At 44.3% G+C, this 26,117-nt stretch overlaps 1 protein-coding gene across 1 annotated transcript; it reads right to left on the reverse strand.

The window, feature by feature from the left end:
• Positions 1-566: 566 nt before the first annotated feature.
• Positions 567-26,117, reverse strand: LOC148511952 (haloacid dehalogenase-like hydrolase domain-containing 5). The gene is made up of 8 exons (XM_088482474.1): positions 25,837-26,117; positions 16,932-17,129; positions 15,360-15,472; positions 14,670-14,763; positions 7,288-7,321; positions 6,051-6,225; positions 3,085-3,273; positions 567-1,777 (listed from the first exon to the last, which is right to left on the reverse strand). Exons 1-8 carry the CDS (start codon positions 25,942-25,944, stop codon positions 1,372-1,374), a joined length of 1,317 nt encoding a protein of 438 aa, XP_088338600.1. The 5' UTR covers positions 25,945-26,117; the 3' UTR covers positions 567-1,371.

Genomic DNA, 26,117 nt, shown 5'->3' on the forward strand with positions numbered 1-26,117 from the left:
CGGGAAAATGACAGGCGTCTAGATATAGACGCCTGTCATTTAACCCACGCCGGGATAAAGCAATCGGGAAGCTGGCTGTCGGTATCACGTCAGCCGGTTTCCCTATTGCATCCCAGCAAATATATGTAGCGGTTGATCTGTAAGGAGCTGTATATCGCGGTACAAAAACTTATGAACCCTTTTTCTAAAAGATGTAGTTTTTTTGTGCAACACGACTATAAGAGAGAATATTACGAGTTATAATTCTATTATCATAGAAACTCATGGTTACTTGGTATTTCATCTAGGTGCTTCTTCATCAAGTTTAGTCAACAATTAAGGATATTTCATAGTCTCTTCAGGATACACAAAAAAGGCATCAATTTCATTGAATTTTTTTCACCAACCATATGTTTTTCTATGAAAGCCACATAAAACCATTTGAGCTACTAATTCTCTGCCAAGCGCCAACATTTTCTTATCTTCCATAAAGATTTTTTTAAAGTTAGATTTTTCCCACAAAAAACAAAAACGCTTATATGAATATGGATTTCAGAGTATTAAAATCAGAAACTGCTACTAAAGTATTTTGTAAAACACTTTTAATAAAACCATAAAGGAGAAACTCATTTGTAACAGACTCTCAGAACATTATATGATCTATATATGTATACACACCCAAATGGCACATTACATAGAGAACAAAGGCAGGCATAGACACATTTCGGAACGTGTACAATTCAAGTCACAAACTGGGCTGGTGTTGCCCATTTAGCTGGCCATAAAACCGTAGAAAAAGAAATAAAATTTAAAAATCACTAAAATGCCCCTTGAAAAATACTGAACATGCCCTGAAGGAATATTTTTAACCTGCACTGAAACATTAGCTGCAGTGTCAACAGTTTTGTAAACCTGGCTCTAGAATTAGTACGTATTCTAGGCCCACTTATTAACAGTTATCAGATATCCAGCACCTTATTGCATTGTATATAGAGGTCTATGGACCATAATATTAGGCAACTGGTGAGTTGTATGTTTGTGCATAAAATACAAGTCACAAGGTATCTAGAAAAACAAAACAAAACAATAAAAAAAAAAAATCTAAAAACATCATGAACAATGCAAAAATTGACAATTTTTTTTTCTAACCAGAAACTAGCAATCTTCTGGTATCCTATCAAATAAAATAAAATATAAATATAGAAGGTTTTAAAACAAATGAATGTTAAACTTGCATATATTATTTTTTTTAAAGGCTTTAAATGGGAATAGAAATAAATGATAAATGGGGGAACAGTAAAGTGCAGTATAAATAACATCAGAGGTGTTTGAGGTTAATTGGGTCATCATATCCTGATACCGTAGTATGTATATATAGCCTTCTATAAATCTTTAGGCAGTCCGGTTACCGCTGGTCGGTGCAAACATTTCTAGCTGGAAGATCAGGTCAACTGCGGCGTTAACATCAGGAACGACATGCCCCGGTTCCACCAAGGCCGGGTCAAACCTGAAATCCCGGTGACCGTGAAATACTTTTTCAGTGACTGACACAGAGGGGTCAGCAGGCACTTCGGCGTGAGGGTTGTAGATCCCAGTGCATACCAAAACAGACTTACACCCAGTGGCACTGGGACATGAGAGCTCACTTTCCCATGCAGCTTCCTCCTCCTCCGCTACTGCAGCAAGTCTCGCTCCAGAGCCAGCCTGCAACAACGCCTTAGAGCCTTTCCTACAGTTCATTTCCTGGAGGTAGCGATTGTAGAGGTTAGCACCATAGATATCGGTCATTAGGTTGTCCCTGTAAAAGATGAAAATCGTCATACTTCACCCAAAACAGTATGTGATCTAAACATACAATACTATTGTTAGATTCTCAGCCTCTCATGAAAGATTCAGCTTTTCAAATAGATCAAAGTCAATATGGCAAAAGTTTTTGCTTTGCACAACACTGACAATATTCAGTTCATTTAAAAATAAATATATATTGACAAGTGAGCAGAAACCACTAGATTGTTCCATCATTTATTCTTTTAATGCCCAAAGGGACATATCCGTTACACATGGGTTTCTGCAGAGGCAGCACTTAAAGACGTGAATTATAAATATTGTTTAGTCTCACTTTATTATTGTATTTAAGTTCAGTAATACATAGTCTAAAGCTGGGTACACATTATACAATGTATCATACGATATATTGTACACATCATATAGTGTGTATGCCCGATCCGTCATTCATCGCATCGTCCGATCTGCTGGTACAATGACGCAATGAACGGTGCAGTGCAGTTACATTGTGTCGCCGCAGGCCAGATCGTGCAGAGTGTACGGCGTGTGCAATGTATCGTTACATCTCACTGTCACACCATCGTATGGTGTATCCAGCTTAAGTTAATTTGTTCAATGGACCTAAAATGTGGTAATTATATTTACTAATAAGGCTGGAATGTGTCCCATTTGCTTTTCTGGATAATGTTCAATTGCTGCATATGAATGGCCTAAAAGACCACTGAAGGAAATTGCTTGGATGTACCCTTATGGGGTCTCACTGACAGACTTTTATGGAGTACTTTGTCACTTTGATAATGAGGCCCTGTGTATCTAATGAGTTATCACTCACAATGAGTAACAAAATTCGGTGCATATGATAATTGTGCTCCTGCCAATCAGCTCCCATCTGTCATCTGTTTGAAAAATGACAGTTGGGAGCCGATTGGCTGGACCATCATTTATCATATGTAGTGAGTTTTACTACTTGTTGTGAGTGACAAAACTTGTTGATAAACGCGGCCCATAATTTCTTGCATGGGATTATTAGTTTATAAAAAAAAAACACAACTCATGCACCAAGTGCTCGCTGAGCAGTGTCCTGCACAGTGTTTTGAAAAATCTGAGTCATAAATGTGAGTATGGAGAGGAAACAGACTGATCCATATTTTACACAAATATTACGATGAGCTAGTTTTCTAAACTTATCACATCTATACTTTGTAACTGTGTAAATGAGACAAAGTATAAAGCGATGCTGAGCTAAACATCCCCTTCAGTTTGACATCCATGAAAACAGTCACATATAGAGTTGTTGCTATAATGTAAGGACCACATTACCCTATAGCATAAAGGGTTTTGACAGGCTTATTCCACTGCATCTCTGCGGCCTTGGTACGGATGAGGTATTCTGCATAGTGGTACGTCACAGCACTGGGTTTGCCCATTAAAACCTCATATTTCAGCTCCTTTCCTGTAATCTTCTTATAGATGTTTTCTAGACAAACCATGAATATCCCGTGACCAAACCTATAAGGAATATTCAAATTATTTAATTTTCTGCAATAGCAGCAAAACAGGGTTCTAAGAGGTCATTCAATTCTGCGCGATAGCCGATACATTCTTTTAAATATCTTTTTGAAGGAAAAGTATGCCTTTATTACAGATGATACAAAAGGTATGCAACAGGGTACACACACCAGGGCGGGTAAAACAAATAATTGAGGATCTGGGTAGACTAGAGGAATGGGCAAGAGCGCCAACTACAGCTTAATGTAAGAAAAAATCCTAAATCACTTCGGTCTCAAAAACCCAAAGGATAAATATAATATCAAGGACACTAATGGAAACTAGAGAAGAGGAAAGGGATCGAGGAGTCACTATTTCAGGTAACTTAAAGGCAAGTAAGTAATGTATCAAAAGAGCCAAAGAAAAGAACTGAAATGTCAAAAAGGTGGTACACTAGAAAATCCTTATATTAAATAAAAACATAACTTTTATTGTTATTCAATAATATAAAAAAATAGCGAAAATTGGTTAAAAATATAGAGTGCGACAAAGAATGAAATGTGTCTTAAAATGAATGCAGCGTCCTTGCTATTCTCCCAAATGTCTCATTACCAATTATATGGCCTTATTAAATCTGTCTATATTTCACACAGTTCAAATGGATTAGACCTTTTACATTCGGTCAAAAACCATTAATCATATTTCAAAATGACAGGTCATATGAATTAAAGGGTTAGCACCATTTAGTAGACCAGCCAGTATCCAATGTATTACATTCAGAAGTGACAGCTGAGCGAAGATAGTTTGTAGTAAAACACTTAACAGTGTAATTCCTTACAGTGAATAACAGGAATCCATTTGTTCAATACACAGTGTATGGGAGTCAACCATTTATTGTACCAGGAGTATATCTGTTTTTTGTACACACAGCTGACAAAGTATTGATATGTGCTCCTCCTAAAACGTTGTTACCCTAATGGTGAATATTTATTCAAGTGTGATTGGTGCTTTCACATTAGTTGGGAGTAAATGGTGACATATAACATATAGCATTTACTCAGAATTGCACCGACTCTTGTACAGAGAGATATGTGCTATCTGATTTTTATTAAGAGTGCCTTCTGGGAAATGAGTATGCAAATCTGTATTAAGTGTTTCATCTACATGCACCCATCTTTCTCACTGGCAAAGGAAGTACAGTGGAAACGATCATGTGTGGCCAAGTCTACAGTTGTATTGTTGTCTCCTGTTTGTGTATAGAGTAAGAGAGCATTTCTATAATAGGTCTCTCATATTTATTCAGACAGAAGCTTGCAAACAACAGTACTCTATTTGTAACCTATGGAGATCTGACATGGGTCACACTGTCAGTACAGATTCAATATTACAACCCTCAGGAAATCTGACAAATCGCACTGCCAATACAAATTGAATATAAAACCTTCTCAGGTTCTAACTGGCTATCATTTCATTCAGACATTATTATAGTCGGACATGGTAGGAGAAGTGAGGCACGCCGCAGGACCGACGCTGCGTTTCGCTAGAAGCTTTTTTAAGACACATACTTCATTCTTTGTCACACTATATTTTTAACCAATTTTCGCTATTTTTTGAGATTATTGAATAACAATAAAAGTTATGTTTTAATTTAATATAAGGATTTTCTAGTGCACCACCTTTTGGACATTTCAGTTCTTTTCATTGGCTCTTGATATTTCCCAATATGCCCATGGTAGCACCCCCCTCCCTTTGATTATGAAAACGGGATATTGTGGGGAACTTTAAAAACACACATTATACTCTATAGTCCTTGTGCGACTGGGCCACACCCATCCTTCAAGTAAGTAATGTAACAATGCAATGAGAAAGGCAAGTCAGATGCTTGGTTGCATAGGGAGAGGAATCAGTAGCAGGAAGAAGGAAGCGATAATGCCAATGTATAGGTCATAGGTACGGCCTCATCTAGAATACTGTGTTCAGTCTAGGAGGCCATATCTCCAGAATGATATAAATCCAATTAGAGACTGTACAAAGAAAGGCAACTAAAATGGTGCATGGCCTACAGCACAGAACTTACCAGGAAAGACTAAAAGATCTTAATATGTATAGTTTGGAGCAGAGATCATAGAGGGGGGGGGGACATGATTAAACCCTTGATATATTTGAAAGTTTCTAACAAGGTACAGGAGGAAAACATTCTTCAAAGGAAGAGTATTAGAACATGAAGACATGCACTCAAACGGGAGGATCAAAGGAAATTTGGGTAAAAATGGTTTCACAGAAAGGATAGTTCATAAGTGAAATAGCCTCCCCCTCAAAGGTGGTAGAGGTAGACTAATTTAAACATCTTGGGATAGGCATAAGAATATCCTTACAAATAATGAATGGTCAAATAGGGTTGAGGCTACCAAAAAGAAGGGCAATCTAGATGGGCCAAGAGGTTCTCATCGGCCTTTAAACTCTATGTACCATTCTGAAACAGAACATTGAAAGCTCTCCCTTGCACCCCATTAGAGGTGCCCAGGAAAGCTTGCAACGACCAAGCGTACTGTAATAGGAATTTATATGCCCTGCTGAACATGGCGAGATGTTCAGCCACACATGTAGAATTGAATTGTCCCATGTCTTGAGTTGACGGTATATTAAGCAAATTTTACACTTGACAAGAAGTTGGTTGCACTGAATAGCAATAGACCAATATGTATCAACATTGTTTGTGGTAATGTAACAATACTACACTAGAGGGAGATATTCAGCCATGAACAGTGGATACATTTAGTGAAATGCTTTCCTCTTACCTGGGTGAGCGGGCCTCAGCCATCCACATCAGATCCATGTTACATGCAAGCAGGGGAATATGTGGGTAACTGTCACGTTGATGGGGATTTGCAGGATAACCCCCAGTCAGCAAAACATCGATAATGATTTGCAGATTGGTTTCCCATCGGATTGGTTCTCCAAACAGAATCACAGCTACAAGCAAACATTCCAGTGCACAAGTGCTTAGAATGATAAAACATTGACATATGCAAACTTGTTACCTGTTCCCTGCTTTTAATACTTCTATTAGAGGTCAGTCATTTTTAATATTTCACATTTAAACACCTGCAGGAACTTTTTCCTCTAAGTTCTACAGACAGGAAAATTCCTTATATCAGTTACAGCTGTGGGAGCTCCACAAGTTCACATCTGTGAAAGTGCTACCTATGAATACTAGTGTTGCAAGCAAAACATTATTTAGTAAAAAACAAAAAATGAAAAAATACACTCCAGAGTAAAAACACCGTATTTCCAGAAGCCAGTAAGAAGAGTTCATTAGTCAGACTTTATTCCAGTCTCAAAAGGGAGAGTTTGGAATGAGATTTCAGATCATTGTCATTAACCAGAAATTAGGATGTTACCCTATTCTCAATTCATAAACCTAAATGAAACAGGAATACACTAGTAATTTTAAATATATATATATATATATATATATATATATATATACTTATTTTTTTGTTCTCACGCCTGGTCTAGCCAGTTGTAGCGGTTCTGACACAAGCTAAGGAGAAAGTTCTATGTATTGAATCATCCATGGTACATTGCCCTGCGTTCTATTCACCAGGAGGTAATGTTAATCTATTATTCAACTGGATTATGAGGACCCTCAATGGCAGCAGTTGTTGTACAGTCAATGGTCGTAATGAGCAAGAGAATAGTCTATTGTGCCCAGGATCAATCCAGTGTTTGTCATTACCGTAAGGGTAGTGTGGTCTTTCTAGAAGTGACCAATAGATTACGATTAGAGGTTACTACCACAACATTCATCTTCAGGTGAATGCAGCACAGGAGGCACTGCTATGTATTGCATTGTCTCAATGGTTCTCTGCGATGTCATGCACTTTCCTTCCCCCAGCTGCTGTATCACTCTGATAATGTCAGCAGCCTTCAATCCATAGTGGATGCGTGGGTAAGAGGGACAATTATTTCAGGGTTTATTAAAACTTACAACAAAACCAACACAGATATTGCATTTGTAGCTGAGACATGTACCTTCTATCCTGGGAAGATCCACAGCTGTAGATGGCTGTAATGGAAAAAAAAAAAAGGTATGTATGAAAAACAAAAGAAAATGGCCTTTTGTGGATAAAGATGTGAACTTTAGCTCCCATCTAGGGGATCACTAGCCATTCACTAGCATGTGACACTTGTCATGATCACGTTAGAACAAGTTACTAGCAACTTCTTTGTACAAGTAAATGGAGATGGTTCTAGAGCTAAAGTAAAGGTCACAGACTGGTAAGAACTGGATTTACAGGTGGCACGGTCTGTAGGTCAAAGTGACACAGGGCAAAGGTGCATTGTAAGAGTATAAATATATATACTTCATACATCCAACAGAACCAGCTACTCCCCATTAACCAGTTAACTGGCAGCATCGCATATGATGCGACCGCAGCCAGCAGTGCTTCAGCTGGCAACGTCGCATCACATTTGAATGCACCAGCCCACTGCTTCCCTGGCTTTTGCAGAGGAGATTCAAGTGCAGAACGGATCTCCTCTGACTCCCCGGAAGTGATACGGCGGTCTGTTACCGCCATCACTACTTACGGAATCGTGCACCGGAATGCCGTGTGAACGGCACTCTGGGGCACAGGTGCTGGGATCACAGTGCGAGGAGGCACTATTTGACTGATGAGTGGTCCCCCTTGACACATGCTCCGCTGTTCTCTGCATATAGGGGGGGGGCGGGGTCGTATGCACCTGGGGGTTGGGGGGAAATTTTGCATCTGTGGGGGAGGAGGGTTATTGCCTATATGGGACGGGAAGTTGTTTTAAACTGGGGGCCTATGGACAAGGGGGTATGGGGGTGTTGTAAAACATCCCCGGGACCTATATATTTTCTAAATAATATATTTAAAATGATAAAAATGATTTTTAAACTTAAATAATATTTTATGGTAAGAACTTACCCTTGTTATCTCTATTTCTACGAAGTCCATAGGGTTCCACAGGATACCTTGGGTATAGGTGTGACGTCAGTCGCAGGGCACCAAAGAGTTAAGCTTTCAGCCTCCCAGGATGCACTAGGTCCCCCTCCTATACCCCGCCCCCGAGCCAAGGCACCTCAGTTAGTTACCAAGCCATAGGCCGGAGGAGGAGAAGGAAGAGAGAGAACAAAGATCTGGACACATACAAGAATCACATTCTCACCAGAGGGAGACGGAAAACCGGTGACCAGAGCAAAGCCCATCTGCAGCACAGGTGCGACAGGGCGGGAGTCCTGTGGAACCCTATGGACTTCGTAGAAATAGAGATAACAAGGGTAAGTTCTTACCATATCTCATATTTTCTACTTCAGGGTCCATAGGGTATCCACAGGATACCTTGGGGATGTCCCAAAGCAGTATCCTGTGCAGAAAGGAGAATCCGCCGCCCGAAGGAAGCATCCTGAGAGGCGAAGGTGTCAAACCTGTAATACCTCACGAAGGTATGGACAGAAGACCACGTAGCAGCCTTGCAGATCTGAACTGCCGAGGCACCACGTCGAGCTGCCCACGAAGGACCCACAGACCTAGTGGAATGAGCCTTCAGAGAAGGAGGGACCGGTAGGCCTTCATGAAGATAAGCTTCAGAAATAGCCATACGGATCCAGGCTGCCAAAGTTTGCTTTGAAGCAGGCCAACCCTTTTTACGGAAGCCAAAGAGGACAAACAAAGCGTCCGACTTCCTAAACGAAGAAGTGCGGTCAACATAAGTCCTTAAGGCCCGCACAACATCCAAAGAGGCCTCACCCACGGAAAGACCCGGTGAGTTAAAGGCCGGAACAACTATTTCCTCGTTAATATGAAACTGGGAAACAACTTTGGGAAGAAACTCGGGCCGAGTGCGGAGCACTGCCCTGTTCCCATAAAAAACCAAGAAAGGGGGTCTACAAGAAAGAGCCCCTAACTCAGAAACACGTCTGGCCGAAGCAATGGCCAGAAGGAAAACAGTCTTAGCTGTTAGCCATTTAAGATCCACTGAGCCCAGTGGTTCAAACGGCGGTCCTTGGAGAGCCCTCAGGACCACAGCCAAATCCCAAGGCGCCACAGGTGGAACAAAGGGCGGCTGAATGCGGAGAACACCCTGCATAAAGGTGCGCACATCCGGGATTGTAGCAATCCTACGGTGAAACCAGACAGATAGGGCCGAAACTTGTACCTTCAAAGAAGCAAGGCGAAGCCCATGATCTAGTCCCGCTTGCAGGAAGGCGAGAATCCGAGACAGACGAAACTCCCGCGGTGCATAACCTCTCGGTCGACACCACTGGAAGAACGTATGCCACACGCGATGGTATATCCTCGCGGAAGACGGTTTCCGAGCTCGTAACATGGTCCGCACCACAGAGCTGGAAAACCCCCGGGACCTCAGCATGGCCGTCTCAACAGCCACGCCGTCAAAGACAGCCGAGTCAGGTCCGGGTGAAGGCAAGGACCCTGAGACAGAAGGTCCGGTCGTAGCGGCAACCGCAGAGGAATGTCCACGGACAGACCCTGAAGGTCTGAGAACCAGTGCCGTCTGGGCCACGCGGAAGCTATCAACAGGAGCGTCCCTCCTTCCTGTTTGAATTTCCGGATTACCCGTGGAAGAAGGGAGACCGGAGGGAACAGGTATGCGAACCGGAACGTCCACCGGACGGACAGAGCATCCACCAGAGACGCCCCTTCGTCTCTTGTGCGAGACCCGTACACCGGCAACTTGTTGTTGTGCCGGGACGCCATGAGGTCGATTTCTGGAAGACCCCACCTGTCCACCAGTAGTTGAAAAACGTCCGGGTGCAGGGACCATTCCCCCGGATGAACGTCCTGGCGACTTAGAAAGTCCACCTCCCAATTGAGCACTCCCGGGATGAAGACCGCTGATATGGCCGGAAGATTGCGCTCCGCCCAAACCAGGATCGGAGAGACCTCTACGAGAGCCGCCCGACTGCGAGTTCCTCCTTGCCTGTTTATGTAGGCCACGGTGGTAGCGTTGTCCGACTGGACCTGCACCGGGCGACCCTGGAGAAACCGCTGTGCCTGCTGGAGAGCATTGAAGACCGCACGGAGTTCCAAGATATTTATTGGAAGCTCCGCTTCTGTCGGCGTCCACCTTCCCTGGAACAAGTGTGGACCCGAAACTGCTCCCCAGCCCCGAAGACTGGCGTCCGTTGTCAACAGGACCCAATTTGGAACCCAGAACGGACGTCCCTTGTTGAGGTGGGTCGTCTGTAACCACCACGTAAGGGACAGGCGAACCTCCTGGGTGAGCACAATCGTCTGGGACTTCAGAGACTGAGTCAGCCCGTTCCACTTGGACAGGATCAGGTGCTGCAGAAGTCTGGAGTGAAACTGGGCGTATTCCACCATGTCGAACACTGACACCATGGAGCCCAGTAACCTCATCGCCGAGTGTAAGGACACCCGGCGGCTGTGCAGACAACTGCGCACCCTTGACTGTAAAGCAGAGATCTTGTCCTCCGTCACGAAGATCCTTTGCTGTCCCGAGTCCAATAAGGCTCCAAGATGCAGAATCCTCCGAGACGGGATTAGAGTGGACTTCTGCCAGTTGATTAGCCAGCCGTGCCGTTGCAGCAGTGCAATGGTCAGGTCCAAGTGGCGTAACAGGAGCTCTGGAGATCCTGCCACCAATAACAGGTCGTCCAAATACGGCAACATGCGGACTCCCTGCAGCCGCAGAGAAGCCGCCATGACCGCCATCACCTTGGTGAAAACACGTGGTGCTGTTGCCAGGCCAAAAGGTAACGCCCGAAACTGGAAGTGGTCGCTGCTGATTGCAAACCTGAGGAACTGTTGATGGCGCCAAAGAATAGGGACATGCAGGTAATCGTCCTGTATGTCCAATGACACCAAGTAGTCCCCAGGTTCCAGCGCCAGAATGATGGACCGTAGGGTCTCCATCCGAAACTTCGGGACCCGCAAAGACTTGTTGAGTGCTTTGAGGTTGAGAATCGGACGATATGACCCATTGGGTTTCTGTACCAAAAATAGATTTGAATAGAAACCCTGGCCCCTCTGGGAGAATGGAACCGCCACTATAACTCCAGCCTGGAGCATAGTGTGCAATACCTTCCGCAGCTCCGTAGCCTTGTTCCGGTCTGATGGGAGACCCGTGGTGAAGAAGCGAGCCGGGGGTCTGTGCCGGAAGGAGAGGGCGTATCCGTGGGAAACCACCTCCAGAACCCAAGTGTCTGTCGTAGTGGTCGACCAACACTGGGCGAACTGTAGCAGGCGGCCTCCCACCCTGGGATCCCCCAAAGGGAGGCCCGGACCGTCAGGCCGCAGGCTTGTCATCTGGCTTGGGGGCCGGACGTCTGGTACTCCATGCCTGCTTCCGGGGCTTGACCGATTTCTTAGGGCCAGCCTGTCGAGGAAACGACTGTGGTTTGGGCCTGCCCTGGGCCCTAGATGACCGAAAGGACGATGGTCCCGAACCAGAAGGAGCAGCGGCCGACGGGAGACAGGCAGATTTGGCTGCCGCCAGCGTGGCCACAATCTTATCCAGATCCGGACCGAAGAGAACTTCTCCGGTAAACGGCAACGCTTCCAGACCTTTCTTGGAATCTGCGTCCGCCTTCCAGGATCGCAGCCACAAGGTGCGACGAGCAGCTACCGCTGCTGAAGAAATTCTAGACACCAGAGTACTAATGTCTAGAGCCGCCTCGTTGATGTAGGTGGCCGAATCACGGAGATTGCCAATCAACTCCGCCTGATCGGCCGGACAGTCGGATTCAAAAGAAGCCTCTAATGAATCCGCCCAGCGCTCCATCGCTCTGGCAACCCAGCAAATGGCCATAGCCGGCCGTGCTGCCCCCCCTGCAAGGGAATAAGCGGACTTCAGGCAGATTTCTACCTTGCGGTCCGTAGCATCCTTAAGGGAGGACATGGATGGCATCGGCAATGTGGCACTACGGACAAGACGGGTCACGTGAGAATCCACCTGTGGAGGGGATTCCCACTTCGCAAAATAATTATCCGCGAACGGATAAGCCACCGCCAGGCGTCTCTGCGGCTGGTATCTTTTGCCAGGTTGTTTCCACGCCTCCTCTAAATGGTCCACCAACTGACCCGAAAGAGGAAAGACTGTGGCATCGCCCTTCACATCTTTGAAAAGGCATACTTAGATTTAGCCGCTGGGGGAACTTCGTCCTCAATCACCAAGGCTGTGCGGACCGCCCGAATAAGTCCAGGAATATATACTTTGGACTTAGCATCAGCGTCCTTAGTATGGAGAGGTTCCTGATCGTAAGGATCTAGAATCTCCCCATCATCAGACGTCCCTTCGTCATCCTCATAAGGAGCGGACAGAGACGCCACCGGCCTTTTATGAGACCGCATCACAGACTCCCCTTGCAACACATCCGACAAGTGCTGTACAGAACTCGTCAGGGAGTTAACCCACGCTGGCTCCTGAGAACCCGGGAGCGGGGAAATAGGGAGACTGTGGGGTACCACCAATTGTCGTGGGAACCCCTGCATGGGTGACGACACCACAGACTGCTGGGACAAACCCATCGGAGTAAACGCGGGCTGCGGAGCTAACTGGCCCACTAAAGCTGTTAACGCCTGAGCGAAACAAGCCCAGGGCGGCTCCTGTACCGGTGCTGTAACCGTAATAGGCCGCGCCATGGACAAACACTGCCGGCAAAGGCCCTCCACGCTACCCTCCCCCTCCGCTAACGGTACTTTGCACGTGGTACACTGTAGCCGGAGGGGAAAATCACTTTCAGACATGATGGCACCACGTATGTGACCTCTCTCACCAATTAAGTATTAAATAGGCGAGAGACCACCCTGCAGCACCGCACCGCAAGGGCTTTAGCAGAAAGAACAGGGACAGTAATAAAGCTGACAGTTTAGAGAAGAAAAGATTACAGGCAGCAGCGCTAGCACAGTCACATACAATGCAGAAAAATAACAATTCCTGCACTAACAGCGCTGATCACTCAACTACACAGACACAGGGCCTGGTAGGACACAGCGCTGCATACACAGACCTGACCACAGCGGAGGAGAGGTATGCGGGGGGACCCAGATCACGATGCTTCCTTCCAGCGCTTCCAGCAGCGTTCACCATGCGTTCTGGAGAAGATGGCCGCCGAGGAGCAGAGAGGAGGCTGGCCTGGGGGAGGAGCGCTGCCACAGGACCAGTCGGCAGCATGCAGAGAGGGCTGTGTGCAGCGGGGGAGGCGCCGGCTGTGAGACAGGGAAGGCGCGCTCCCCTGGCATGCATTTAACCCCTGGGACGCCGCAGCGCTACCGCTCTGCTGCGGTCCGCTGTCCCAGGGGGTAGTGGAAGCGCAGGTTGGTCGCCTGGCTCCACGCTGCAGCCAGTCCCCAGGGAGCCCCCTGCCTGGGGACTTAGGACCATGTGATCAGCGGGGACCCACCGCGGGACCCCGCTGCTTACCTCTGTCCCCCTTGAATCCGGCCATGGTCCGGAGCATCTGGGGTCACCGCTAGCTGTGACCCCAGACGCCCACCAGCATCCCCGGATCAGTACCGGCGTTCTGGTACCGGCGGGGTGTAGGGAAGACAGCATGGACGTCAGGACTGACTGTCCATGCTGTTCATCCAGTTGTGCAGCCACAGCTGCATGAAGAATAAGCTTCAGGGGCTCTTCTAGCCCCCACTCCAACAGGTGCACCCGACTCCGGCCGGGCACCAAACTAAACTGAGGTGCCTTGGCTCGGGGGCGGGGTATAGGAGGGGGACCTAGTGCATCCTGGGAGGCTGAAAGCTTAACTCTTTGGTGCCCTGCGACTGACGTCACACCTATACCCAAGGTATCCTGTGGATACCCTATGGACCCTGAAGTAGAAAATTGGTTTACTGGGAAAAAAAATAGTCCGATAAGTGGTTAAATAAGTCAAAGCAATTGAATGTGTCTAACGTACAACAAGTTCTCACACTTAACCTTTATAAAGCCATATAGGTGGATAATGTATAGGTTGAATATAGCAGTCATGGCTAAACATAGCTGCAGAGATCTATATAGGTTATAGAGAGACAATTACGTGCGTAAAGACAATAAAGTGGTATATATATGGGATTTTACATATATGTCTATATACCTAAACTCCAACTACAAAATTAATATTTTGACTCCATTAGGATTATAATAATGCTCCTTATTTATACTAGCAGCTTAAAACACATGGAGAAAATATAGTGAGAAGTCGGTCATTATAAAGCAGTAGCATTGTACAGCATGAATGCTGTTAAACAGAAATTTTAACATTTCATAGGAAGTAGTAAATTTGAATGTATAGCTTTTATGTCCAGTCTTTGCCGATAGATCTAGTGGTGTCCAGATTTACGATGTTCGTTTTGTGAATAGTGTACTCAGATGTCATAAACCACATGCTTAGACTCCAGACTCTAAACACTCACCAGAATTTTAGGTCTTCTGCCGTGGTCCACCATATCCAGGAAAGGATAAGACTCACGCACTGAGTCTACAGTGATAGGATTCGAAAATCCTAAACTGAGTGTTCATTAAGGAAACCAGCAGCTAACAGAAAAGGTGAAATTCTAAAAAAAAAAGTTGCACTGAGAATTTAGCTGTATACCCACAGCTCTGAAGGAGTATCTGGTGGTACTTAAATAATATGTTACTAGAAGTCAACGTGAAGGTTTTTGGCGCAGTTTAGGGAAAAAAAAACAAACAAACAAAAAAATGATTTTCCCCACACTTTCCCAAAACAGGTGTGGTATATTTTGTCAACATTCCTTATGCCCACATGAGAATGGCCATATGGTTGTAATGTCGACATACACAGTGTCAACACTGAAGTAACATGGACATATCTACAATGTGTTTTTTTGCCTACTTATATACCTAACCCTAATGGAAATATTGACATTCTGACAATATCGAAATTTTGCAGGTGTCGACATTAATTTTGTAATTTTAACCAGCCAGTAGCTGCCCTCTTGGGTACAGACTGACTACCCTCTTTTACAACAGTGTCTGCATACAAGACTATCTATATATGAAGCCAAACCCCTTAGAATGCTGATATTTAATGCATTTCACAAGTGCTGAAGAACATGGAAGTCACACCACAATAGAAAGGATACTATTTTGCAATGTCCAGAACTGGCCCTTGTCCGGATACCAAAATGCACTTGTCATGATACTGTTTGAAGATGCGCAGAGGGCTGTGTGACATCATCACTTGAGTCTGTGAAATCTATTAGGTGGAAAATAAAACACGCAAACATTAATGTGTACCACATGTAACTATTGTATTTCAAGTATTTTTCAGATTTCAGCATTTAAACAAGTCTCAAGAGAATTCTCATACAACTATATTCCTTGTTTAATTTCAGAGGCTAAACACACAGATATTTATAACAATCACCAGGATTAAAAAAAAAAAAAAAAAAAAAACAACAAACAAACAGTTGTAGTGTTCCCGCTAAGCTATTTCAGCAGGGCGCCGCTCCCTAAGGGCCGAATTCAATTAGTCATGATGTCTACATTAACATGCATATTGCAGGCTATTTTTAATCAAGTATTCTCCAACTAATTTTGCAATGTCAAAGCCTAATTGTTGCGCACACACCAATTTTATGATGTACTCTCAGAGACGTAACTAGACTTTTTGGTGCCCTGTGCCAGAAAGAGCATTGGTGCCCCCCTATTTTTTAAATAGGGAGATAACACATCCGTAAAAGGGCCAGGGAAGAGATAGGGGAGGCCAGGAGATGCTGGGGATAAAATAAGAGGAAGCTACAAGTGAGAATGATAATAAACAGGAAATTGACAGGCCCAAACAGTGCCCCCTGCCCTGCAGTGCCCTGTGCCATGGCACCGGCCGCACTACCCTAGTTACGGCCCTGGGTATTCTACATGGTGCGACCCGGAGGTGGTGCATGAAAAAGTGGAGAATTCACCATGAACCCCAAAAAAGTGAATAACAGTATATAAGGCAATTGTTTGCTTATGGGCTAAGTATATGAGGTCCTGAAAAGGTGTCAGATGGCTGATTTTTACCTTTTTATTGATTAAAAAAAAAAGTTTTCACCAAAATAAAGCCTCTAGATTATTTTGGGGTACAGAAAAAAGGAAGGTCTGTAATGTGATTTTTAATTGTGTTTAAGCTAGATTCTAAATTATTGGGGAAAAACACTTGTAACTCCCATTTTAAGTTCAAAATGCATTTCACACACACACACACACCGCAAAACACATATCCAATGCAATTTTTTTTTTAAACGTTTACAGAAAAATCACAGGTCTCTCTATTGGACAAATTATGCTAGTTAAATGCCTTTAAGTGCATTATTGTTGGGGGGAGAGGTGTACCAGGCATACTGCAACAACTCCTGACATTTTTACCATAAAATAATGATTTTCCTGACTATTCACCTATTTAGGGGCCGCTAACTAAAAGCCATGTTAAAATTCATTGGCAGGTGTTACATGGATTTCTAATTCAATTGGAAAAAGTTGGATCTGCAACTTTTTCAGATGCGTTAAGAAATTTACACAAAGTCGTGGCTAATTGATTTCTGACAGCAATATATGACTTAGAAGTCCAACTAGTGCAGTGACTTCTGTTTGATTGGAAGGAAGATTGTATTGAATAAAAAACAAAAAAAAAACAAACAAACAATGCATGGAAGTAAAAATAAATGTACACTCACTGGTACGCCGAGCAGGTTTGACAGCTGGTCAGCTTTAGTCTGGCGAAGGCAGTTTCCGGCATTAGTAACAAACACAACTGGCACCACAAATTGACCCTGGCTATTCACCAGCTTTTGAAAGGCTTTTCTTGCTGCGGGGATTGGAGTCTTTCCTCGGACAAGCACTCCATCAATATCAAACAAGAGGCCGAACGTCGGCTTGAAGACAAAAAGCAAATCCACATGTTTGAAATGCAAAGTCATTAAATAAGGATTATTAGTTCAGTCTAAAATCAGAATTTTCTAAATACAAATTCTACAATAGCTCAGTATACAGCAATGGTGTAAAAAAACTGGTCATGGACCATGGAGAGAGGGCTGAGCAGATAATGCAAATTGTCCCTGGGCATAACCCTGCTAGCTGTATTATTACTTACCCTCTTTCATGGCATGCCATTCACGTTTCAATAGCCTAACACTGACCTACAAGCATTAAAAATTATATTGCAATCAATATTTCAGAAGACTGCAGCGGTGATTGGTGTGTGAACTCTTAAGCTGCATACACAACGATTTTTTGAACGATTATCGTTAAACGATAATCGTTTGAAAAATCGTTCACTTTCAGAGTCAAATTATGAACGATTATCGTTCATGCACGTTCACGTTTGTAGTTCAGTCAGACTTGTTAACTGAACGATTTTCATTAAGGGAATATGCAAAAATCGTTTGTAGTTCATAAAAATCGTTCATTACACTTTCAAAAATCTGACAGATAATCTGACATATAATCATTCATGAAAATCGTTCATAAAAATCGTTGGTAACAAAATCGTTGTGTGTGTATGCAGCTTTAGACTAAAACTAGCATTCAAGGTTCTGTACAGTTACTGTATTGTGAAATTAATTTCGAACTCAGTGGCCAAATGTTTACAACCAATTAATTGCAATAACCTACTAATTACATGACCACACCAAGTGGTTAGGATGTTCCAGAAATACGACATAACATGCACAGCTCAGATGTACACAATACTTCAATTTACTATAGATAAACATTAATTACATTACATGGACTCAAGCCATAATGTAATGTTCTGTTCAGATCTGATACTCCCCTTAATTATTACATCTGGTTGAAGACAGTTCTGAACCTGCAGATTTACAAATAAATCTGCTGCATGTTACAATATAAACCAACTCTATTAACACTGGATGTTTCTATCACATGAGGAAACTATGATTAATAAGACTAACTAAATTGACTACTGCAAGAACAAAATACCTCGCCAATCCGGATCATTTTTTTGCCCAGGGTCAAGGATTTCCCCAATTCTCCGACCCTGGCAGAATGGGGAATTGTGGCAATACATTGCAGGTGTATGGGCCCCATAATGCAGGCCATAAATCTGCGCCGCGACTTCCCACCGCAGACGTCGGCGGATCGGGGAAATTAAATATGTTAAAAAACCCTGACTTGCCCATTCCGACCATTTACAGGTCATAATCAGGAAATCAAGATTGTCCATTATGTTGGATTTCTCCGAGAACCCGAACCCAGCAGAAAAGGAAATCAAAGGCAATTCATTGCAGATGTGTAACCATGACTTGCGGGGCCCATACATCACATGACCACAGCAATTGCTGCCATCGTGCCTTATGTTTTATATAAAGAGAAAAGCCATTGCATGTATTCTTGTAAAAAAAAAATTTTAAACACTCTTTCCAAGGCTTGATAAATCCCTATGTATCATCTTGTAATATACAGTGTCTTCCATAATCACCAATATTTAAATAGCATTTTAGTGACAGTAAATAATCGAAACAGGCATTTGTGCAAGTTCACCCAAATATGGCATTATGGTACTTTAACGTAGAAAAGTCTCAGAATGACCAATTTATGTAATCACTTTAGTCATGATTATTATTATAAATATAAATGGACAAAAGCTGAAGACATGCAAGCCAGTTATCAGTAGTATACCAATATTACCATAAAAATAATTTGCAATAAATACTTTGCAACAGCAAGTCTAGAATGCCATCTAAAAAAAACAACATATGTCCTTTAGCATATATTCAGGAATGCTATTAAGCCATTTTCTCACTCAAAGCACCTTGTAATTTAGCTATAACGAAGGTCTGTTGTTAACGCTTGCTCCCCAATGGATAGGCTGAAGCAAAATGCAATTACCACACATTGAGCCCTTTATTCCAGAGATTGGTTAAGTATTTGTATGCTTTGCAGAACCATGTTGTTAGAATCAGTCAGTCGTGCACCAGCCTTCAGTTCTACAAGTCTGCACACAAAGCGCTTTTGTCTTACGCAGAGAAATGTGTGTGCAAACTAGTGCATTTAACTTGTCACAAAACATCAGGCTCTGATTGACAGGTTTGGACATTACTTCCACCTGTTATTCATTTCGTCAAGTGAATGAAAGTGTGAGTTAAGACACAGGGCACCATAAAACAAGCCTGTGTACCAGGGGTCAAATATATTCTTCACGTGGCATACTTCTGAACAGCCCCTCAGGCCCAGAATTGGCACCAGAGCAAAGGGCATGCAACATGACGAGACACAGAGGTCACAGTCTTGGAATTAAAAAAAAAATATATAAATAAAATATATATATATATATATATATATATATATATATATATTATAATATAAAAAAAATGTGTGTATGTTTATGTGTGTATATATGTAGCACTCCCGCTAGGCTGTTTTAGCGGGGCGCGGCGCCCTGCCCTCCTTCTGGAGGGCAAAAAGCGCCCTGCCCTCCAGGAGGAGGGCAAAAAGCGCCCTGCCCTCCAGGAGGAGGGCAAAAAGCGCCCTGCCCTCCAGGAGGAGGGCAAAAAGCGCCCTGCCCTCCAGGAGGAGGGCAAAAAGCGCCCTGCCCTCACAGCCTGCGGGTGCCGTTCTCACCCGCGGGATGCAGTGTCCTGCGGGTGAAGAAACATGCGGTGTCGTGTGCGCCCGGCATCTATTCTCCCTTTCTGCAGCGCTTGGGGGCTGCCCGGCATGTCCGTAAGCGCCGGGCACGCCCCCAAGTATGATGAAAAGGGGACGCGTCTTATAGACACGCCCCCTTTTCATGACCACGCCCCTTTTCACATATACACATACAAACACAGATAAACGTACATACATAAAGTGCATCCGGAAAAGTATTCACATCACTTCACTTTCCACATTTTGTTAGGTTACAGCCTTATTCCAAAATGGAATAAATTCATCTTTGTCCTCAAAATTCTACACACAATACCCCATTAATGACAACATGTAAACAGTTTGAGATTTTTGAAAATTTTATGAAAAAAGAAACCGCTAAGAAATCACATGTACATAAGTATTTACGGCCTTTGCCAAGAAGCTCAAAATTGAGCTCAGGTGCATCCTGTTTCCACTGATCATCCTTGAAATGTTCCAACAGCTTATTTTGAGTCCAACTGTGGTAAATTCAGTTGATTGGACATGATTTTGAAAGGCATACACCTGTCTATATAAGGTCCCACACTTGACAGTGCATGTCAGAGCACAGACCAAGCATGAAGTCCAAGGAATTGTCTGTAGACCTCCAAGACAGGATTGTCTCGAGGCATAAATCTGGGAAAGGGTACAGAAAAATATCTGCTGCTTTGAAGGTCCCAATGAGCACAGTAGCCTCCATCATCCATAAATGGAAGTTCGGAACCACCAGGAGTCTTCCTAGAGTTGGCCGGCCGTCTAAACTGAGCGATCGAGGTAGAAGGGCCCTAGTCAGGGAAGTGACCAAGAACCCGATGGTCACTCTGTCAGAGCTACAGCATTCCTCTGTGGAGAGCGGAGAACCTTCCAGAAGGACAACCTACTCTGCAGCAATCCACCAATCAGGCCTATATATTAGAGTGGCCAGACAGAAGCAACTCCTTGGTAAAAAGCACATGGCAGCCCACCTGGAGTTTGTCAAAATGCACCTGAAGGACTCTCTAGTCTGATGAGACACAGATTGAACTCTTTGGCGTGAATGCCAGGCTTTATGTTTCTTGCAAACCAGGCACCGCTCATCACCAAGCCAATACCATCCCTACAGTGAAGCATGGTGGTGGCAGCATCATGCTGTGGGGATGTGTTTCAGCGGCAGGAACTGGGAGACTAGTCAGGATAGAGGGAAAGATGAATGCAGCAATGTACAGAGACATCCTGGAAGAAAATATGCTCCAGAGTGCTCTTGACCTCAGACTGGGGCGACAGTTCATCTTTCAGCAGGACAACGACCCTAAGCACACAGCCAAGATATCAAAGGCGTGGCTTCAGGACAACTCTGTGAATGTTCTTGAGTGGCTCAGCCAGAGCCCAGACTTGAATCCAATTGCACATCTCTGGAGAGATCTGAAAATGGCTGTGCACTGACACTTCCCATCCAACCTGATGGAGCTTGAGAGGTGCTGCAAAGTGGAATGGGCAAAACTGCCTAAAGATAGGTGTGCCAAGCTTGTGGCATCATTCAAAAACACTTGAGGCTGTAACTGCTGCCAAAGGAACTTAACTACTTTCATTTTGGGGGTGAAGGACGCCTCTCCATTACTCCATTATAAAACATCCATAAGATTAACATAACACGGATATTGTGGACATCTGTTAATAAATAACACCTGTTCCCCGACGCCCCCACCCTTATATGCAGATTAACTAGAATATCTGCAACAAAGTGCACACTATATATTTTCTTCATATAGACCCGTGAACATTGTCGGAGAACATGTGTTATTTATTAACAGATGTCCACAATATCCGTTTTATGTGAATCTTATGGCTGTCTAATAATGGAGACTGGCTGGGCGATGAGGCGTCCCTCACCCCCAAAATTAAGTTGTTTGTGAACAAAAGTCTGCAACCTGTAAACATATAAAAAAAAAAAAAGTCTCTGGTGAGGCCTCACCTTGTGGTGTCTCCCGTCTTCTTCCCGATGATCTGGAATGTATTCCGGTGGGAGCACGTCCGCTGCTCATCGGCGTGGTCCCCGCAGTCTCCTCCAGAGCACCGTCCGACGGCCAGTGCGATGCTATCGCGAGATGGCAGGGTCCGGATGGGAATGGAGCTCTGGAGTGTCTGCGTGCTCTACTCACCTCGATAGGGAGGAGACTTTATGTTGTCCGGGTTTCCTGTGTGATACTCACTGGAGTGTCTGTGGTTCTCCTACGCGTGTTGGCCGTCCGGCCTTCCTTAGGGAGTTTGCTGCTCAATCTGAGGATGTGACTGATGACCCCAAGTATTTGGATGTGACGCGGGAACAACAAATCATACAGTTGTTCACCAGATCGTGTGGTGTGTGTATGGACCGCATGATAGCGTTCATTGCATCTGCCAGGTACACAAGTCGTCTAGTGTGTACCCAGCTCTAACATGTTGCATGAGGTTCAAGATTTTCACAACAGATAGGATGAAGAACTAAAAAAAAAAAAAAAATATTGAAAATGCGACAAAAAACAAAACCCACAATTTATCAGCAAATCTAAATTATTATGCATGCCAAGTAACAAAGGCAAAGTTGGTTTGAATGTCTCTCAATATGTTTAGTATAATGAATGTAATCCGTCAGATTGCTTACTCAAACAGAGTAGCAATTTACACAGTGCCGTCTATTATTTATTACAAGTTATTTATATAGTACATACATATTCTGCAGCACATTACAGATATTTTCCCACTCACATCAGTCCCTACCGCAGAGGAGGTTACAATCTGCACAGATGGTGTAGTGGTTGGCATTACTGCCTCACAGTGCTGAGGTCGTGGGTTTGTTTCCCGCTAAGGCCCTAACTGTGTGGAGTTTGTATATTCTCCCCGTGCTTGCGTGGGTTTCCTCAGGGTGCTCCGGTTTCCCCCCACGCTCAAAATATACTGGTAGGTTAATTTGCCAACAACAAACATTAACCCCCGTTTTTATAAATATATGCATGTACATGTGGTAGGGAATATAGATTGTAAGCTCCACCTGGTCAGGGTCTGATGTGAATGGACAAATATTCTCTGTAAAGCACTGCGGAATGTGTGCATTATATAAATAACTGGTAATAAATAAATGTATTCCCTTCCACTTATGGACACACAAGGGCTCATTTTTGTCAGGAGACAATTCTGTATTAGCACTGACTTTGCATTTGTCACAATTATTTTACATAAAGAAGTAGGGAGTGATGGAAGTTCCATAGGCAACGAACACCCCTTGGGTGCTGCTGCACCACCACCACCAGGGCAGCAGCACTCAAGGCGTATGGGTCCCCCACGGAACTTCCATCAACCCCAACTTCTTTATGTAAAATAATTCTTACCTTAGCAGGCCAGAGGTGTCCGCACCTTCCGCCCCGCAGACTGGGAGTGAGATCATAAACCAGCATCACACTGCCAGAGTATCAGACATGGAGGAGCAGCAGTTGGCGGCTTCACAACTTAATCTATGTCAGTTGCAAGTGCCAGTGACTTTAATAGGATTAAAAAAAGACATATCTTCAATCAGGTGCTCCTGCAAAGCATTGTTTATGAATGTGTTTTTGTTGCATTATCAAGTAAATAAGCGTCAACAAACCTATCTCCTACATCTCCCAATCACTAACAGGAAAAAACAAATTTAATGGAATAGCCTGGGAGCTTCCCCCGGGGCTATTCAGCATCACGCCAAATTGAATTGAGTCCAATGGGTATTTTTTAGATCTTGACAAAAATGTAAAAAATATGCACATACAGGTGCCCTCATAAATGTAGCCACAATACGCCACGCAGCGTTAGTGAACCGCCAAGTCCCATGCAACTCTGCTAGCGTTGGGCGTTTTTTTTGCCGAAAATGCATCTAAGTCACAATGCAACGTGACTAGGACGCACTAGCAGACTGCGCTTATTAATTTGATATGCGGCACTTGTATATCTGCGTGCACTTAAGTCTGTATATGAAGCACAGCGAAGCTTGGAATGAAAAAAGCTGCGGCCACTATATTGTGTGTGACTGAGTCTGTATATGAAATGCTACAGACAGACAAGTGTTGCATATCAAATTAATCAGCACAATCTGCTGGTGTGTCCCAATCGCATTGGCGCTAGCATGGTCTCATTGGACCTGGTGTGCCAAAAGGGCTTTTTAATGCAACTGCAGCAAAAATTTATAAGGATACATCTGTAACGCACCTTATTTAGCCCGCCAATTTCTTGGTATTACCACCTACAAAGATTACTATTATTCCTCACTGCACTCTGAACAGTCCTCTGTGAGAAATGACTATGTCAGGATGTCACAATGAAATATTGACAAAAAAGTCAATGAGGAGAAACAAAATATTCCTAGCTGCAGCTGGTCTAATGATCACATACAGGACCTGGTGTACAAGGACACTCTCCGCCAAGAGTTCAGTGGCAAGAGCTCCAGAAGGAAAAGATGGGTCAGAGTAGGAAAGCAAAAATGCATATAATATAGGGGGAGATTTATCAAATGTTGGAGAGAAAGTCGAGAGAGGTAAAGTACCAACCAATCAGCTTCGTCAATTATAGGTTGTGCTAGAAAAATTACAGTTGGTGAAGTTGCTCATAGCAACCAATCAGCCTCTAAAATTTTTTAGCACAATCTATAAAATGACAGTTAAGAGCCCCACATCTGGGCCGCAATTCCCTGTTCTGTCGAAGGCGTTCCACAGATTGGCAACCAAAACCGCTGATCTGCCGGAGGATCAGGGAAATTCAAAATGTAAAAAATCCCAGACTCGCCGAATCCGACCATTTTCATTTTGGGTTGGGGGAATCAAGATTTTCAACATGTTGAATATTCCCGATCCCCCAGCCCCAACATTGGCAGAACGGGACATTGAGGCAATCAGTCGCAGATGTCTGAGGGTCACTCCAAGAATTGATGCCCAATAGACTGATATAGTCATCTCCCTTACATAGATGGTCCATGTGCAGGGTAGGATATGGATCAAAGACCTAAGATGCAACTCAAACAAAACTTAAGGTCTGTCAGTCGAATGTATGTTAGAGTGAAATGAAAAATGTAATGGAAGCCAAGAGAATAAAAAATGGTGCCCCTCATGCTACCTCTCCATCAAGTGTTATATACCCAACATCTGCCACATTGCTTTATTGTCCATAGTCGTAACCATGCAGAGAGTTGTCTGACCATCCGATTCATAAACTCCTTACAAAAATAATTCAACAACAGATAAAACTTGTGAATCACTTCTACAATTGCTATAAAAGATAACAGTACTTTTGTGTACCACTGCAAGCAGACATTAAAGTGTATCCTGAAAAGTACTACTTGTTTAACATCCCTTGAACCTGTACAGATACACTATGCTTCAAATATGATGTCATTCATCTATGCAGGATTTATATAGCTAAGTGTATACGGTACCTGACCTGGTAGTACTGGTACCCCCTGCGGTGGAGGTATTTTATACCGGACCTGGTCCCATCCTTTCACCGTGGTATATACCTGAGCTGGCCTCTCCTCCCCAGTGACTGATGTATATACCTAAACTGGCCCTTCCCCTGCCCCCCTCCCCTCCCCAGTGTCTGAGATATATACCTGAGCTGGCAGCCCCCTCCCCAGTGGCTGAGATGTATACCTGAGCTGGCACCCCCCTCCCCAGTGACTAGGGTACATATCGGTGCTGGCACCCCCCTCCCCAGTGTCTGAGATATATACCTGAGCTGCCCCCCCTCCCCCTCCCCAGTGGCTGAGATACATACCTGAGCTGGGACCCCCCTCCCCAGTGACTAGGGTACATATCTAAGCTGGTAGCTATACAGGAGGATGGGCATACACCAGCAGCGCCCGCAGAGTGTGATCTGTACCCGCAGTCTCTCCGCTCACGTCCCTGATCAGTGCTATGAATGCGCCCCCTCCTCCCATATACCGATGCTATACACAAATGACACCCCGGTCCCGGCCGTTACCTGCTGCGCCTCGGCGGCCACGCACAGCCCTGCTCGGTGCTCCCCGGTCACTGTACCACGTGTGCCCAGCAGTCGGAGCCCACGGCAGAGCGGCCACAGTGCTCTCATTCTACTCGGGATCCCGCTCCGGCTGTAATGGTGTCCGTGCCTCACCAGGACGCGCTGGGATCACCGGGTGGGGAAGGTTCTTCGTAGGTCGATAGTGTTGTCCTGTACAGGGGGAGGGAGCCCGCAGCGTTTTCCGGGGGTCTCTGTGTCTACGCTGAGTGCCCAACTCCTGG

This window comes from Taudactylus pleione, unplaced genomic scaffold, assembly GCF_031769625.1.
Source record: "Taudactylus pleione unplaced genomic scaffold, aTauple2 ptg000289l, whole genome shotgun sequence".
Lineage (NCBI taxonomy): Eukaryota > Metazoa > Chordata > Amphibia > Anura > Myobatrachidae > Taudactylus > Taudactylus pleione.